At 27.4% G+C, this 15,692-nt stretch overlaps 2 protein-coding genes across 20 annotated transcripts in view; both read right to left on the bottom strand.

Moving 5' to 3' along the window:
- The window catches only part of LOC126844870 (beta-TrCP-like), a 29,400-nt gene extending 25,651 nt beyond the window's left edge, over window positions 1-3,749 (bottom strand). For 11 of the 19 annotated variants that reach the window (XR_007686642.1, XR_007686637.1, XR_007686638.1 and 8 more), the window contains exons 1-5: window positions 3,440-3,749; window positions 2,310-2,553; window positions 2,049-2,235; window positions 1,322-1,415; window positions 1,058-1,228 (exon numbers count right to left, since the gene is read on the bottom strand). Coding sequence is in view for 7 of the 19 variants with exons in the window: in XM_050583315.1 (XP_050439272.1) it covers window positions 1,058-1,228; window positions 1,322-1,415; window positions 2,049-2,235; window positions 2,310-2,553; window positions 3,440-3,508 (765 nt within the window). In the remaining 12 variants the exon portion in view is untranslated. The remainder of the gene's footprint in view (window positions 1-1,057; window positions 1,229-1,321; window positions 1,416-2,048; window positions 2,236-2,309; window positions 2,554-3,439) is intronic. The other 8 variants (XR_007686639.1, XR_007686641.1, XR_007686646.1 and 5 more) reach the window with 1 other exon arrangement.
- An 814-nt stretch (window positions 3,750-4,563) lies between these two features.
- Window positions 4,564-14,670, bottom strand: LOC126844837 (uncharacterized). Its single transcript, XM_050583261.1, has 5 exons — window positions 14,664-14,670; window positions 14,575-14,609; window positions 5,351-5,506; window positions 5,092-5,259; window positions 4,564-4,740 (listed from the first exon to the last, which is right to left on the bottom strand). Exons 1-5 carry the CDS (start codon window positions 14,668-14,670, stop codon window positions 4,564-4,566), a joined length of 543 nt encoding a protein of 180 aa, XP_050439218.1.
- Between the last annotated feature and the right edge of the window lie 1,022 nt (window positions 14,671-15,692).

Here is a 15,692-nt window from a genome sequence, read left to right on the forward strand (position 1 = left end):
TATAAATGTACAGAGATAAGGTATAATGATAAGAAATCGTTACTTAATATAGTTTTGTTTATTGATTACAAAACGGGTTGTTAAATCAAAATTTGTTTTTATTGAAGCGGATATATTATAAATTCCACAAGAAGTAATATTTGAACCATATTGTTTTAAAAAAATTATTAACTGGAATATAAAGGGAATTATGACAAGGGATTTCATTTGAAGTTCTAAAATGTTGATGTTATTTATGGGTGTAATCTTATAATTGATAGGGGTAAATGTTGTTATAAAGAAGCCATTATACTAAACGTTCCGGTTTTTTCTGACACAAGTGATGTATAACCAATGAGCTATGTGTGTTTAAAAGTTACACTATAGCTAGCGTGGCGGCATTAGAACCTCTCTCAATTTTGAAATCTTTTTGCTTTATAGTCTGAGTACTATTGCAATTTCAGAAACATGTCAGAGTTATTCCCAGCCAGAGAGAGAGATTAGTATATCTACCTATTAAGTTATTGTTTATTTTATACTTTATTATAAGTAAAAGAAAAAATTAACTCTAGCACTTTTTATTGAAAAACTTCAAATTTATTGAACATTCTGAATGTAAGACAAATTATTTAGTACATAATTTTAAACATCTTTCCCCAAAATGTAAACTGCAATATTTACAAATATCATGCAAGAAACAGTTTTTAATTTATTTATTTTTACAAATTGTTTAGATGTTTAAGCTTTTATTGATACGTAAATGAAGTTATAATACATATATATATATAATACATATATATATATATATTATGTAAGCTTAACGGGCTTGAAGGCCCAAAGCAGCTATTGTGAGATGATGGTTTCTAGACGAATTTGCTGTTCAAACAGGTTGTCAGTCCGTTGCCAGAGAGGGGATAACCGCTCTTTTTCACCAAACAACTTCTCCTCCAGCAAACGGAGTGCCAGTAACAGTCAGCACCAAACATACTGATGGCTTGGCCAATGGTCCCTCTCACATCTCTAACCTTCTTAAATATAATTTACATATGTATATATATATAAATAACAAAACTATTACCTTAGTACATTGTAATGTATTTTTATCCCATATTTTAATAGTATTATCACGTAGTCCAGAGACAATTTTTTCATCATCATACTGTAAGCAGTATACACCTTTTGAGTTTTCTGACTGGCAATTAATCTTTTTCAAAACAAAATTTCCAGTTTGCCAATTTGTTTCTAAGCTCTGTAAGAAAATAAAAATAGTTGGTTTAGTTTGTATAATTGGCACAATATTATTAATTTGCTTAAATTTTATCATAGTAACACTGTTACTTACTTCAATATCTTTCATTATTTTAGGAAACAAGCTCCTATAGGAGAAATTCTCAGGATGGCATTCTACCAGCTTTGGTTTAAACAAGTATTTAATCCTAGAAAATTAAATGATGGTTATAATCAGTGGCGAGGCGTGGTTCTTTAGGTTGGGGAGATATTGAAAAAAAAATGGAGCTGCGGCCCCCCGTACTTCTTGTCTCTTTTTTTTTAAGTATACACTGTACAACAAATAAGTTCAAAAACTAGAAATAAAATTGACTTATACCAGAAAAGGTAAAAAAATTTTCAAACTAATTTAACAAAAAAAATATAATAACAAAATAATGAAATTTTCAAATAGTTTTTCTGATTGCAGATGTTAAATTTAAAATGAATGTCGGTTTTTTATTTTTTATCTCGTATGTCTGATGCCAGGACGTCGATAACTGATAATAACGATTACTTATAAATAAATAAATAGTGAGACATGTGTCATAGAGCAACGATAACCTCCGCCCAATTGCCAATTTCCCTTGCACACCACGCCCGGCAAAATGAGACAAATTTGACTGTATCTCCTATCTATACAGTAACAAAATGTTTATAGGATTATCCGCGACTCCGCGAACGTGCAAAAAAATTATTCATCTATATTCTAAGTTAATATATCTAAGTAAATATTGTCTCCTATGACCCTTCCCCACTGGTTATAATAATAAACCGCTAAAATAATAAATGTTGAAACACACCATCCTTTTCGTTCAGCAAGCCCACGCCACAACGAATCAGTACGCACTTTACGTTCGATTAACTTTTTCCAATTCATGCTTTCCGAAATTACCCGATTCCATTCTTTACACACTAACTCAGCAGCGTACAAAGAATCAGCATCCAAGTAGGACAAAATGTGTTCAGCTACATGGTCTAGGCCTTTGTCTAAAAAATTTAAAATTAATAGTTAATCAAAAATCATTATTGGTTTTCTAACATAAACAAAATTCTTAACTTACTAGGTAAGAGTGATATAAAGTCTCTTTGTAATATGGGTTGTAAATAGGAGGCAACTTGTCCTTGTTGGTTGTGGCACATACGTGTCAGAAGATGTCTGACAAAATCTATTTGGTGTTGTTCGCTCCATTTATCAAAATACTTAAAGCACAGCTCTTGTTCGGAGCAAAATTGTGGCAATGGAACATCATTAGTCATAGAGTCTTTCTGAATTGTTAGATCGTATAGAACTGTCATTGATGGATACTGAAATAAAATTGACATAATGAAATGTCAAATATAGTAACAAACATTAGTACCATAAATTACATTTTAGCTAGGTATTAACTATTTTAAGTATTCTAACTTACATTGTTAACACACCATACACTCAAAATTGACACTAGAACCAGTTATTTTTCAACTAATTTTAAGGTAAATATTAAGTTTTTCTAGTTTTTAAGTTATTTTAAGTTTCATGATTAGAATTTTTTTTTAAATTGTTTACGATGTGTTAATTTGTTCGCAGTTTTTGTTTATCTTTTTACCATTAAAAAAAAAAAATGTTACTGTTATTATAGTGATTTTGTTCTTAATTAAATAGAGAATAATATGTTGTGATTAATTTATGAAAACAATTTTAGGGTAATTTTGTGTTTTTTTTAATCAAAATATCAAAAACCTTCATTTTTTAAGGTCCATAGAATTAGCAATATATTTTTTTTTTAATGCTAATAATTTTCATATAAAAGATTTTTTTAAGCATTTTTTATTGAAAAAAAATTAATTTTTGCTATAAAGTCTCCACGAATAATCTCATGAAATAGTATTACAAATCTAAAAAAAATACTAAAACATTTTTCATATTTAAATAATATATTCTAAAGAGAAAAACAAACAATAATGAATTGTTTGTTAGTTAAGGTTTTTTTGAACCTACCTATTATATATATATATTGATCAGTTAAGTGAAAGCTTAGCTTTGAAGAAATACGTACAGACTAGAATTTAACAGTTAAAAAAAAAAGTTTTTGCTACAAACAAACATAACTACTTATGTTTGGGTGAAACATCTTTCAAACAGAAGTCATTCGAGGTAATGATAGTTTGTAAAAACTAAATCACATAATTGAAATGTTCGTCTTTAACTTACCTGATTTATGTCGAGACTGTCGCCGATAGATTTATCAGTTTCCATAGTCATAACATTGTCTCCATCCATATTCCATTTGACTGTGCGCCACTTGGACGAACGGTACTAACGATACTTATGGGGCGCCATCGCGAATCAATCAGTAGTCAATGTAGTATAACAATGAGTATTCGTTCTGACAGTATTAATATATAATATTTGTTGTATTTAAATGTAATTAAAAAGCTACAAGATTGCCGTAAAATGTAAATACAGTTAAAAGATACACGATAAGGATCCCGGACGTTTCCTATCGAGCCATCACTGACATTATACACAAGCAGGTGATTATACAAAATATTGAAATATGAAAACAGTCAACAGAACGTCCAGCCGGGCTGTAATTATCGATTTTCGCATAACGTTCCCTGATTGGCCAGTTGAAATCAGTGCTACCGTCTTGAGGGAATTTGGTTTTAAGAATTGTAGGCGGGCTTCCATGTGCAATACTTTTGCTTTCTCATTGTTATAAAATCTTATCTATTTTTAGTGTTATTTCAATATTGTACAAGTAATTTATTTACAGTATATTATTATTATTATTATTATTATTATATAGTTGTATAGTATACACTACACGCAAAAATAAAATTCTCTCTCTTGCGTGCATTAAGGGATTTCGTAAAGGTAATTTTTGTCAAAAATGTTAATTTGTAGTCGAACATTTACCAATAATAAGTAATATTATTAGTAATTTGTTTACTATATTGTTTGCACGTTACAGTAAATTAACGTACAAGTAATATACTTGTTATGCTATTTAAAAATCTATTGCTCAATTTTAACCGGGTTTTATATAGTATGTATTTATTTTTATTTTTTGGTTATGTATAAACATTGAATATGTATTGTACACAATGGTATAAATTATAAACTATATAATTAAATGATACACAAGTATAATAAGTATATTATAATTATTTATTGATTTAAATGTTCCATTAAATAAAATTACATAAACAATAGTCTATAGCACATTTAAAAATACACCAAATAAATTAAACATGTAAAGGTATTGAAAACTTATATTTTATTTATTTTATGGTATAATAAAATAAAACAAGTAACATAAATCATTTATTATATTATACATTATACTCCCACGGTCTTACAACCTCTGAAACTATGAATAAGCAACTATCAGGATCATCCTTTTTGTCTGTGGCTTGTATTTTTAACTTGTAAGTTCCATAAAAATATTGTTTAGGGAAATTAGACTTTTCTAGTAGAGACAAATCAAACCCATTCAATGTATAATTGCCCTGTAAATTATTTTATGTTAGTCATACTGTATAATATAACTACAATATGGAGTGATAGGGAGAATTTTAGATTTAATAATTATTAATTATCAATAAAATTGAATAGAGTAAGGCTGTGTAATTGTTAAAACACGAGGTAAATGTTTATTCAATTTTTATAAATAGTTATAACCTACAATTAACGAATTTGTATTTTATTCAACATTGAGACATATCAATATCAATAATAAGACATAATTAAATTTATTTTGCACCTACATTTGAATTATTCGCTTACGATTACTCTACTCGACCCTATTAATAATGATATTTAACTGAAAAACTGAAAACATATTAAGTTACAATACATACTGGTTTCACTGGACAACCGGATATTGATTCGTTAAAGCTTTGTAAAAATGGTATCCAAGCTTCTCCCATAATATTCTTGAGGCTAAGACATGCATTAGGTCGTCTGTGAATGAACGCATTTGACTTCCAACCGCCAATATTATCTAATACTGCCGCGCTTATGTGGAGCTGTTGATTATAATAAAGTACTTTGATTTTTGTCGTCTTAAGATATGTGAAAACATATTCTTATTTAGTTTTCAAAGAATGTTATAGTTACGTTTAAGGAGTCGTCAAATGGGATTCTTTGGATTAGTTTGCCCGTTAAGACCGTTTTGGTTTTAGAAATCCGTGATAGATGGTAGTTATAAGAAATGGGATAATTTATGCTTTCATTACAAATAAACGCTCCTAAGAATTTTAATCTATATTCACCCTAAAATATATTTATTTATTATTAATATTAATTAAATTTGTAGATAACCACTAAAAATCTTGTTTATCAACTTGAGTTGTATTTTATGTGTACCACCTTGACCGTGCTAATGTGATAATAAATAGGTGCTGTATATATACACATAGTGCGGACGTTCAATAAAAATCACTATGTCAACTTTATGTAATTTTCATAAAATTTAAGTTTTTATTTCCCTCAAGATGGGGTCATATATTTTTATAAAAAAATGAATTGAAATTCGTCATTTTAATTTGGGACCTACAATAGAATAATAATAATAATAGGCCTGCGGTCACTAGACTGTCACTTCCGCAACAGTTTACGAACAAATAAAAATAATATTACCAAAATTTTCTACATTAAAAAAAAAATTTCGACCGTGTGACCGTATTATTTTTTAAAATAATAATGAATTTGTATTCTGGCTTTACTTATATAATCCTGAAAAAGACGGCAAACATCACATTTTTATATATTTATTAGTTATGAACAAAAACTTAATATATGTATTTCGTTTTTTTAAAAATGCAACAAAATAGTTAAAATTACTTTAAATTTGTATTTTCATAGTATGCTTATTTTTTTGATGTTTTAAAAAGTTGAAAGGTAAAAAAAAATTTGTTTTTCTTTAAAGTCCAGTAACCCGAGTAACTCCTCTTTTCCCCACAAAATTGTTAGTTTTTTAATTAACTTGATTGTACTTGTTTAATAAATAAATATTTGTTTAATCAAATATTCAAGCAATTTTTGAGTTCGAGTTTAAAATAATAAAAACACTAAAATATTAGCCAGAAACTTGATATGTTTTAATATACTAACCACCCAAGTTTTTCAGTCGACCAGAATCGGCTGAAAAACTTTTTCGGTTATGTACCAGAGCTAAGGTGGAAAAATAAGAAAAGCTTATACATTTTTTTATTGCGCAACCCCTAAAATAATTAGTTTGAAAAATCAAAAACTAATTACCGGTTTTCGCAATGACGTGTTAACTTTTTGGATTAAGAATTGAAACAAATAGTAGTTAAGTTATAACAAATAGAGATGGCACTATCTACACTTACATGATCCCTGAAAAAAGTGATTACAACATATTGTAGTTTACTTTACTGAGTAAATAGTATTTTCTAATGAATAATTTTTCAAGTAGACTCTTCAATTTACGTGACTAAATGTTCAGCAGAGTGAACTATAAAATATTAGGTTGTGACTCAACTAATTCTTTTTTTAACAACTTTTAAATTTTAATTTGAAGCTTAACAAATTAATATTTTACTTCATTTTGTTTTTAATAATAAATACGAGTATATTGGTCTTAAAGATATTATAACAATATTAAAGACTAAGGTTGTCTGTTCGTTTTTAAGTTGCCAAATTACGTAGTAAAACATTCAAACTTAAAATCTTATATTTTAAAGATTTATAAAAATAAATTAAAAGGGTGTACAGCTAAAATCACAGTGTAGGAGCAGGTGCTGTATATTAAAATATTATGACTGAATTTCTATAAATCGTTATAAATTTATTGAAATTATGTGAGTAGCACACAATGCTAGTAAGTTATTAATTAGGTAGGCAGTATGTACTTAATGGGAAGATTGGGGTAATATTTTCTGTCACCGATTAAATCAGCAGTACAAAATATGAACATAAACAAAAAATATGTAATATTAAATATATTACATATTTAGTAAACAAATTGGCATATTTTATAGATTTATAACAAATATTACAAGCGTGACAGATAAATACACAATACAATTTTTAATCGAGCAGTTAGCAGACAAGTGCTGTGTCTAAAATACCATTGCTAAATTTCTATAAATCATTTTATATTTATTGAAATTTTGTTAGTAGTACTCACAGTGCAAGTATGCTGCTAATTAGGTAGTTACTTACAAACGGAAGATTTGGAAAATATTTTCTTTCGCCGACTGAATTGTCAGTAAAAAAAGTCAACATGAATAATAAATATGTAACATATTTACCTTCCATTGTTATAAATCAGTATATCGCAATTATTCGCAAAGCATATAAAACTGGTAACAGTGCCTATTGCTCCAAAGACTAGTAACTGTTCAGTAAGTAACAAACTAAAATGCATGGATTGTATTAATTCAGACTTCAGTTAAACTATAACATTAATCATTCAATCACAAATTTGATAATCATATAGTATAATGTCAACTAATAATAGTGATAGGATTACAGAAAAGACATAAAATTAGAATAGTAGGTATAGGTAATACGGAGAAAAAACCCGAGTTCTTTTTTTATTTTATTGTCTGCCCTTGGTGTACACAACAAAAATTTATGTCCCAGATAATAATATAGCTTTGGATAATTTCATTGATTCGCAGCCATTGTTCAAAATGTTTGTAATTTATTAAAAAAAATAAAATTGTAAAAAAGAGTAATGTATCCAAAACAATTTGAGTGGTGCAATTTACAATAGTATTTATTACTTAGTGATAGAGTTTTATCTTTAAATACGATTGAATGATTTAAAAGCGCATTAAGAAACGTTGACATAGTATTTAATTTTAAACCGTTTTTATAGCTTCGTATAATTTATAAACGTACTGACTATAATGCCTAATATCAGCAATGTCAAATTTGTTATTAACAAAATATGTTTCTCATAAGAATAGGGGTAACCTATGGTTAAAATATATAGGTTATTCCACATCGTCTTGAATTGTTATCTTCAGAAATAAAATGGCAGCGTAATGGGATATCTATTTTACTATACACTTTACTACTACTATATATTTTACAGTGTAAAGACGTCAGATAGACATTTATTTATTTATTTAATAAATAAATAAATTTAGGGTTGCGCAAATCGATTTCAATTCCGATATATTGATATATCCGATATTTTAGATTATAACTTATATAAGGCTATTGTTTAAATTAAAGTAATAAATTCATAATATCGTCGTCTAGATATGAGGTATGTAAGAAACCATGGTAAGCTAATATTATAATATGTTATTATATTATAATAACATATTATTCTAGTCTCTGGATATGATAAACATAAAATTAAAAGTGATAAGAACTAAAGATATTGGGCAGTTGACAATAAATCAAATATGTAATACAATTGTAATTGTAATATGTAGGTATAACAACACAATATGATATGGACCTTAGTAGGGTTGACATTTCTGATTATTAAAAAATTAAAAAAACAAAAATCTAATATCGAGACATAATTATTGTCGATCAAAGTGATACATCGAATTCAAAAATATCGATACAATAATATCGATAATTTTGTCTAAAAGATCGATATTTCGATAATGTTTTACCGATGTTTTAAGTTTAGCAGTATAGCATTAAATATGTTCTAAATTATTTTTAAGAAAACCTTAAAAAAAACGCACTTACACACTTGCGCGTTATGATGACACATGATTGTATGATTTTTAAACAAAAAATATTAAACTGTTTAAACAGACATATGCAATAATGTCAAAGTTTCAACAATTCTTAGCAAACAAATGTGGTATATTTTTTTAATATTTTACATTTTTATTTCGTTTCTTTATATAAAATGACAAGTATAGCTTATAAAAATTATTCGTTTAGTTTCTCAGTTCAATTTCAGTTAATTGAGTTAGATACAACGGCGTTAAAGTTCGGTATTTTGATACTATCTTTTCTCGTAGGACTTAATTTTGTACGGGAAAAAACCTAAAGCTGAAGTAATATTTGATATTATATTTAGAATATTATTTTGTAACTATAAGATTTTTATTAGTATTTTGCTAAATTATACAGGTCACTTTCAATAAATTACTCCATAGTACTATCATATTATTATTTGTTTTAAATATATTATACAATTATTATTTATAAAAGTTTATAATATAAACTTTTATACTACCATATTATGGGAAGTTATATTTTTTGGAACAAAAGTTTTTGGAATACCTAATCCAAAGTTTTTTTACATAGGGCCTAATGTGTATTTATTATGAGATCGAATTATAATATTAAGTTATAGATACTCAATATTATTATATAATTATACTATTGAGTTATAAATCAAAATATCATATCTAATTATAGATAAAAAAAGTAGCGCATAAAGAAAACATTAGTTTGTTGTAGCGGGTAATTTTAAAATGATTTGATATTTTACAATTTTTTTTTAAATACTGTACAATAAAATATTTTATGCACTTCAAACAATATGGATACTTATTGTTATCGATATTATATTACAATGAAATTTAGCAAAATCTATTATTTTTAAATATGAACAACTGTTAAAATAGCGTAAAATGACCTGGAAAAGATGAGCAAAATGTAGAAATAAAATAATTTGGTTTTTCTTTAATAAACGTTTAAGTTTGTTATCTTTTTAAACCATCTCCTCCCCCCCTCCTTACCAAAAAACTGTACTTTGCTGGTTTTTAAAAACAATTGACAAGTCTTAATGGTTCTCTAAAATAAATTGGCGGTGGACCACTAAACTATGGCTAAGAAACCACCAGTGTCGCAACTAGGTATTGTGGTGACCTGGTATCAAACTAAATACGATTCCCTTGGAGTTTACATCTTCGTTTTTTTACAAATAGCATAGAGGAATCGCTTGCACATTACTTCTACAAACATAATTTATACCTAAGTTTACTACTAGGTACATCTGTACATATGTGGATGATTGATTTTACATGAGCTTTTTATCATTATCACGAATACCACACTTAGAAAAATTCAAACTTTTAGGACAAAATAAGACATTTTTTCAAACTAATTTTTAACAGTTGGAAGTTCTGAGAAGTGAGAATTGTCATTTTTTTATTTTGCTAATAGTGTTGTGTGCTCATTTTATTTAAAAAAATACTGAGTGGGTCACGGGACCCTCGGTAGGAACGAAGTTCAGATATCATATGGTTGCATTCGATTAATTTATAAAAAGTGATGATAAAATCTTTTTATCATATGTATATTATTATATATTACTTATCCCTGTGGACAGGGGAGAAAGAATTCTTCCAAGGGCCTCACACCTGTCGTAAAAGGCGACTAAAGTGACGTTGAGCCGAACGTTAAGTGGCCTTCTATGGGACCACTTCTCTTGCAACATACCTTCCCCGGCCCGCAATTAGCGCCTAGCGCTACTAGTCGGTCCGTAATCGTAGGGGACCCCCTTTGGGAAGAACCACAAAAGCCAAGGTACGCCCATATTATATATTACTAAATCTCGCATTTTATCATAGAAATTATTGATTTATGATGACTAAAATATGATACGTATATATTTGACTCAATTTTGTTCAAATATCTGTAAAAACAGCATCAACGGTTGTACTATATTTTGTCGTAGATTGTGTAGGATCACTGTTCTGAGACAAATTAAACGTTTCGAAAACAACATTTTATTCTTTATTAAAAATATAATTATACTATAATATTCTTTATTAAGTTCCGAACGTATATGTGTTGTAGTAAAGTGGGTGAAAAAATGTTAATTAAGGAATAAGAAAAAAAAAATAAGTACATGAAATTAAATTTAAAAAAATATCTTCGTTAAAACTTTATTAATAAGTATATATTCATTAAAAATCTAATTTGTACATTCTATCATAGAGAAAATTGGCTTATGATAGCTGAAATATGATACATATGTTTGTGAAGTCATATTATGCAAGTATCTTGAAAAAACTGTATCAATCGTGGTATTATATCTTGTTGTGGAAATCGTTGGGTCATTATTGACAAATTAAAATTTTGATATTTTTATTTATTTAAAGAAAGTTAAGATGAATTTTTAAAAAAATGAATTAATTTTTTTATAAATAAATATTATGTTTTTGCTATTTTTTGTCGCTAAAGTTTATTGAAAAATCAAAATTAAAACAATTATAAAGAACTTTTTTTTACATATTTTTAATATAATATTATACAAAAAAATATCAAAGTATTATTTTACTGTTATTTTAAATACAATAATATATTTTTTTTTATATGTTGGACTTTGAAATTTATTCTGTATCTTAAGAATATCTATTATACACATTAGTACTTAAGTAAAAAATAAAATAAAATAAACAGTTAACTAACCTTTGGCTTGAATCACTAAATATTGTCATGTCATCCTGAGATTTTTTTTTGCTGGGCTCAGTGTAAGGTCATTGATATTAAAAAAAATAATTAATGAAATAATGAATAATTATAAAAAAATTACACTTATGCGCTGATGATAAAAAAATAATCACCATTACAGCTACCGCATGGTTAAATCAGCTACTTCCCACCCGTCCGCCCGCCCGGTCAAATTTACAACTAGCCATAGATTGTCTATCCGGACCTAAGACGTCCGGATAGACAATATATAATTATATTTTAGAGATAAAACAGCGGGGTGTCGTCGAAAATGTACTCCTGTTTAAAATTGTGTTTTAATTGTGTTTAAGCTTAAACTAAATGTTTTTTTTTCATCAATCTCTTTCTTGATTTCTATTGCCCGGCTAAATACACACTAGTTATGATTTTTAAATTACATAATTAAAGGTATACGGTATAATTAGTATATTATAATTATCCGTTTATTTGAAATCCATTAAACACAATTACATAAACCACAGCACACTTAATAACATTACACCGAAAATATTATACATATTATAAAGGGATTTAAAACGTATTTATTTATTTTACGGTACATGGAAATAAAACATGTAACAATATAAATCATTTATAATATTTTAAATTATATTCCCAGGGTCTTACAAACTCAACAACTAAGATTAGACAACCAACAATATCGTCCTCTTTGTTTGTGTATTGTATTTTCAACTTGTAAGTTCCATAAAAGTATTGTTTGGGAAAATTAGTCTTTTCTAGTAGAGACAAATCAAACCCGTTCATTGTATAATTACCCTGTAAATTATTTTTAATGTTAGTCATACTGTATTATATAGCTAGAATCTTGAGTAATAGAGAAAATTTAAGAGTTAAAAAATGCTTACAATTACTTTACTCGGCCCTATTAATAATGATATTATTTATCTGAAACACTGAAAACTTATTAAGTATAATTCTTAATACATACGGTATTAAATGGACAATCGGATATTGTTACGCCAATGCTACGCAAGAATGGCAACCAAACCTGTCCCATCATTTTCTTGAGGCTACTACAACCATAAGGTTGTCTGTAAACGAACGCATTGTGCTTCCATCCGCCAATCTTATCTAATACCGCCATGTTTAAGTGGAACTGTTGATAATATAAAAACAAGTAGGTACTTTAATTTCTTGTTAATTTCAGGTATGTGAAAACAAATTTTTTTTTTCAAGGAATGTTATAGTTACGGTCAGAGAGTCGTCAAATGGGATTCTTAGAATTATTTTGCCGGTTAAGACCCTTTTGGTTTCAGAAATCCGTGATAAGTGTAAGTTAAACATCATAGGATAGTTTATGCTTTCATTACAAATGGACGCTCCTAGGAACTTTATTTTATATTCACCCTAAAATATATGTATTTATTAGAATTATTGTAGGTAACCACTAAAAACCTTGTTAATCAACTTAACTTCTACTTGATGTGTACCGCCTTCACTGTGCTAATGTGACAATACAATATACACATATCATGCGGGCGTTCAATAAAAAAGCACTTGGAGTGGAATTTTTATAAAACTTAAGTTTTTATTTCCAACAAGGCGTTGTGTAATGATTTTGACCAGTTACAGGGGGGGGGGAGCGAAGTCAGTGTTAAACACTGTTATGTTTTAAACATTAAAATCTATTAAAAAAACAAAAAACCGATAGGAAATGAATATCAAACACGTGAGAGACATTATCGGACATAACAATTAAATTTCACCTACAATTTATAGAATAATAATAATAGGTCTGCAGTCACCAGACTGCCACATCTACAAACGTTTACGAACAAATAAAAATAATATTACCAAAATAATAATTCTACATTTAAAGAAAAATATTTTAAAAAAATTCGACCGTATGACCGTATTATTTTTAAAAAAATATTAATGAATTTATATTCTAGCTTTACTTAATTAATCCTGAAAGATACTGCGAACATCACATTTTTATATATTTATTATTTATGAACAAAAACTTAATATATGTATTTTGTTTTTCTATAAATGCAATAAAATAGTTGAAATTACTTTAAATTTGTGTTTTCATAGTATGCTTTTTTTTTTAATGTTTCAAAAAGTTGAAAGGTAAAAAAAAATGTGTTTTTCTTTAAAGTCCAGTAACCCGAGTAACCCCTCTTTTCCCCACAAAATTGTTAGTTTTTAATTAATTTTATTGTACTTGTTTAATAAATAAATATTTGTTTGATCAAATATTCAAGCAATTTTTGAGTTCGAGTTTAATATAATAAAAACACTAAAATATTAGCCAGAAACTTGATATGTTTTAATATATTAACCACCCAAGTTTTTCAGTCGACCAGAATCGGCTGAAAAACTTTTTCGGTTATGTGCCAGAGCTAAGACATGAAAATGTCAAAAACGTAACCTAACCGAATGACCATACATTTTGATAGACTTTTTTTTTTACTATAAAGATAAATTTTCAGTAGTGAAAAAATAAGAAAAGCTTATACATTTTTTTATTGCTCAACCCCTGTATATTAAAAAATCATGACTGAATTTCTATAAATCGTTATAAATTTATTGAAATTATGTGAGTAGCACACAGTGCTAGTAAGTTATTAATTAGGTAGGCAGTATGTACTTACAATGGGAAGATTGGGGTAATATTTTCTGTCACCGATTAAATCAACAGTACAAAATATGAACATAACAAAAAATATGTAATATTAAATATATTACATATTTAGTAAACAAATTGGCATATTTTATAGATTTATAACAAATATTACAAAAGTGGCAGTTAAATATACAATCAATTTTTAATCGAGCAGTTAGCAGACAAGTGCTGTGTCTAAAATACCATTGCTAAATTTCTAAAAATCATTTTATATTTATTGAAATTTTGTTAGTAGTACTCACAGTGCAAGTATGCTGCTAATTAGGTAGTTACTTACAAACGGAAGATTTGGAAAATATTTTCTTTCGCCGACTGAATTGTCAGTAAAAAATATCAACATGAATAATAAATATGTAACATATTTACCTTCCATTGTTATAAATCAGTATATCGCAATTATTCGCAAAGCATATAAAACTGGTAACAGTGCCTATTGCTCCAAAGACTAGTAACTGTTCAGTAAGTAACAAACTAAAATGTATGGATTGTATTAATTCAGACTTCAGTTAAACTATAACATTAATCATTCAATCACAAATTTGATAATCATATAGTATAATGTCAACTAATAATAGTGATAGGATTACAGGAAAGACATAAAATTAGAATAGTAGGTATAGGTAATACGGAGAAAAAACCCGAGTTCTTTTTTTATTTTATTGTCTGCCCTTGGTGTACACAACAAAAATTTATGTCCCAGATAATAATATAGCTTTGGATAATTTCATTGATTCGCAGCCATTGTTAAAAATGTTTGTAATTTATTAAAAAAAATAAAATTGTAAATAAGAGTAATGTATCCAAAACAATTTGAGTGGTGCAATTTACAATAGTATTTATTACTTAGTTTACGAACCTTGTGTATTGGATTTACAAGAAACAAGGTTTTTATTTAAAAGAGTTCCTTGACATGCGCATGCAAAATATGATAGTAGAAGCTAAGGTAAACTAACTTTAGATAAAATATCATATTCGTTCTGTTAGGGTACTTTATATTGTTTTAGTATTTTCATGAAATAAAAAAATAATAAAAGGAATATAAAAACTTTTCAGCCTATAATGGAAGCTTACAATTTTGCTCTAAAAAAATAAAATGGCGTAAAGGGATTTAGTAAGTTACAATTTATAGAATTTGAGGGTGAAAATAATTCACAATATGTGAAAGATTATTGGACAGAGAATTCATATTTACCAGAAGAACCAAGTAACTATTAGATATACATTATGAATCATTTAACAATAGTTTCCGAATAAATATTAGCATGGAACATGAATTAGCCTTGCCTCCAGCACGAAAACGACACTAAATAGTGACACTAAATTGCGAGCTGTTATGCATAGTTCTAAAGTGCGAAATTTCAAAAATTCATGTTCATACAACTCCTAGTAAAAATA

The sequence above is a fragment of the Adelges cooleyi genome, unplaced genomic scaffold, assembly GCF_023614345.1.
Source record: "Adelges cooleyi isolate 19-005CV unplaced genomic scaffold, UGA_ACOO_1.1 ACOO_flye_CR_arks_rails_tigmint_CR_PRNA_651, whole genome shotgun sequence".
Lineage (NCBI taxonomy): Eukaryota > Metazoa > Arthropoda > Insecta > Hemiptera > Adelgidae > Adelges > Adelges cooleyi.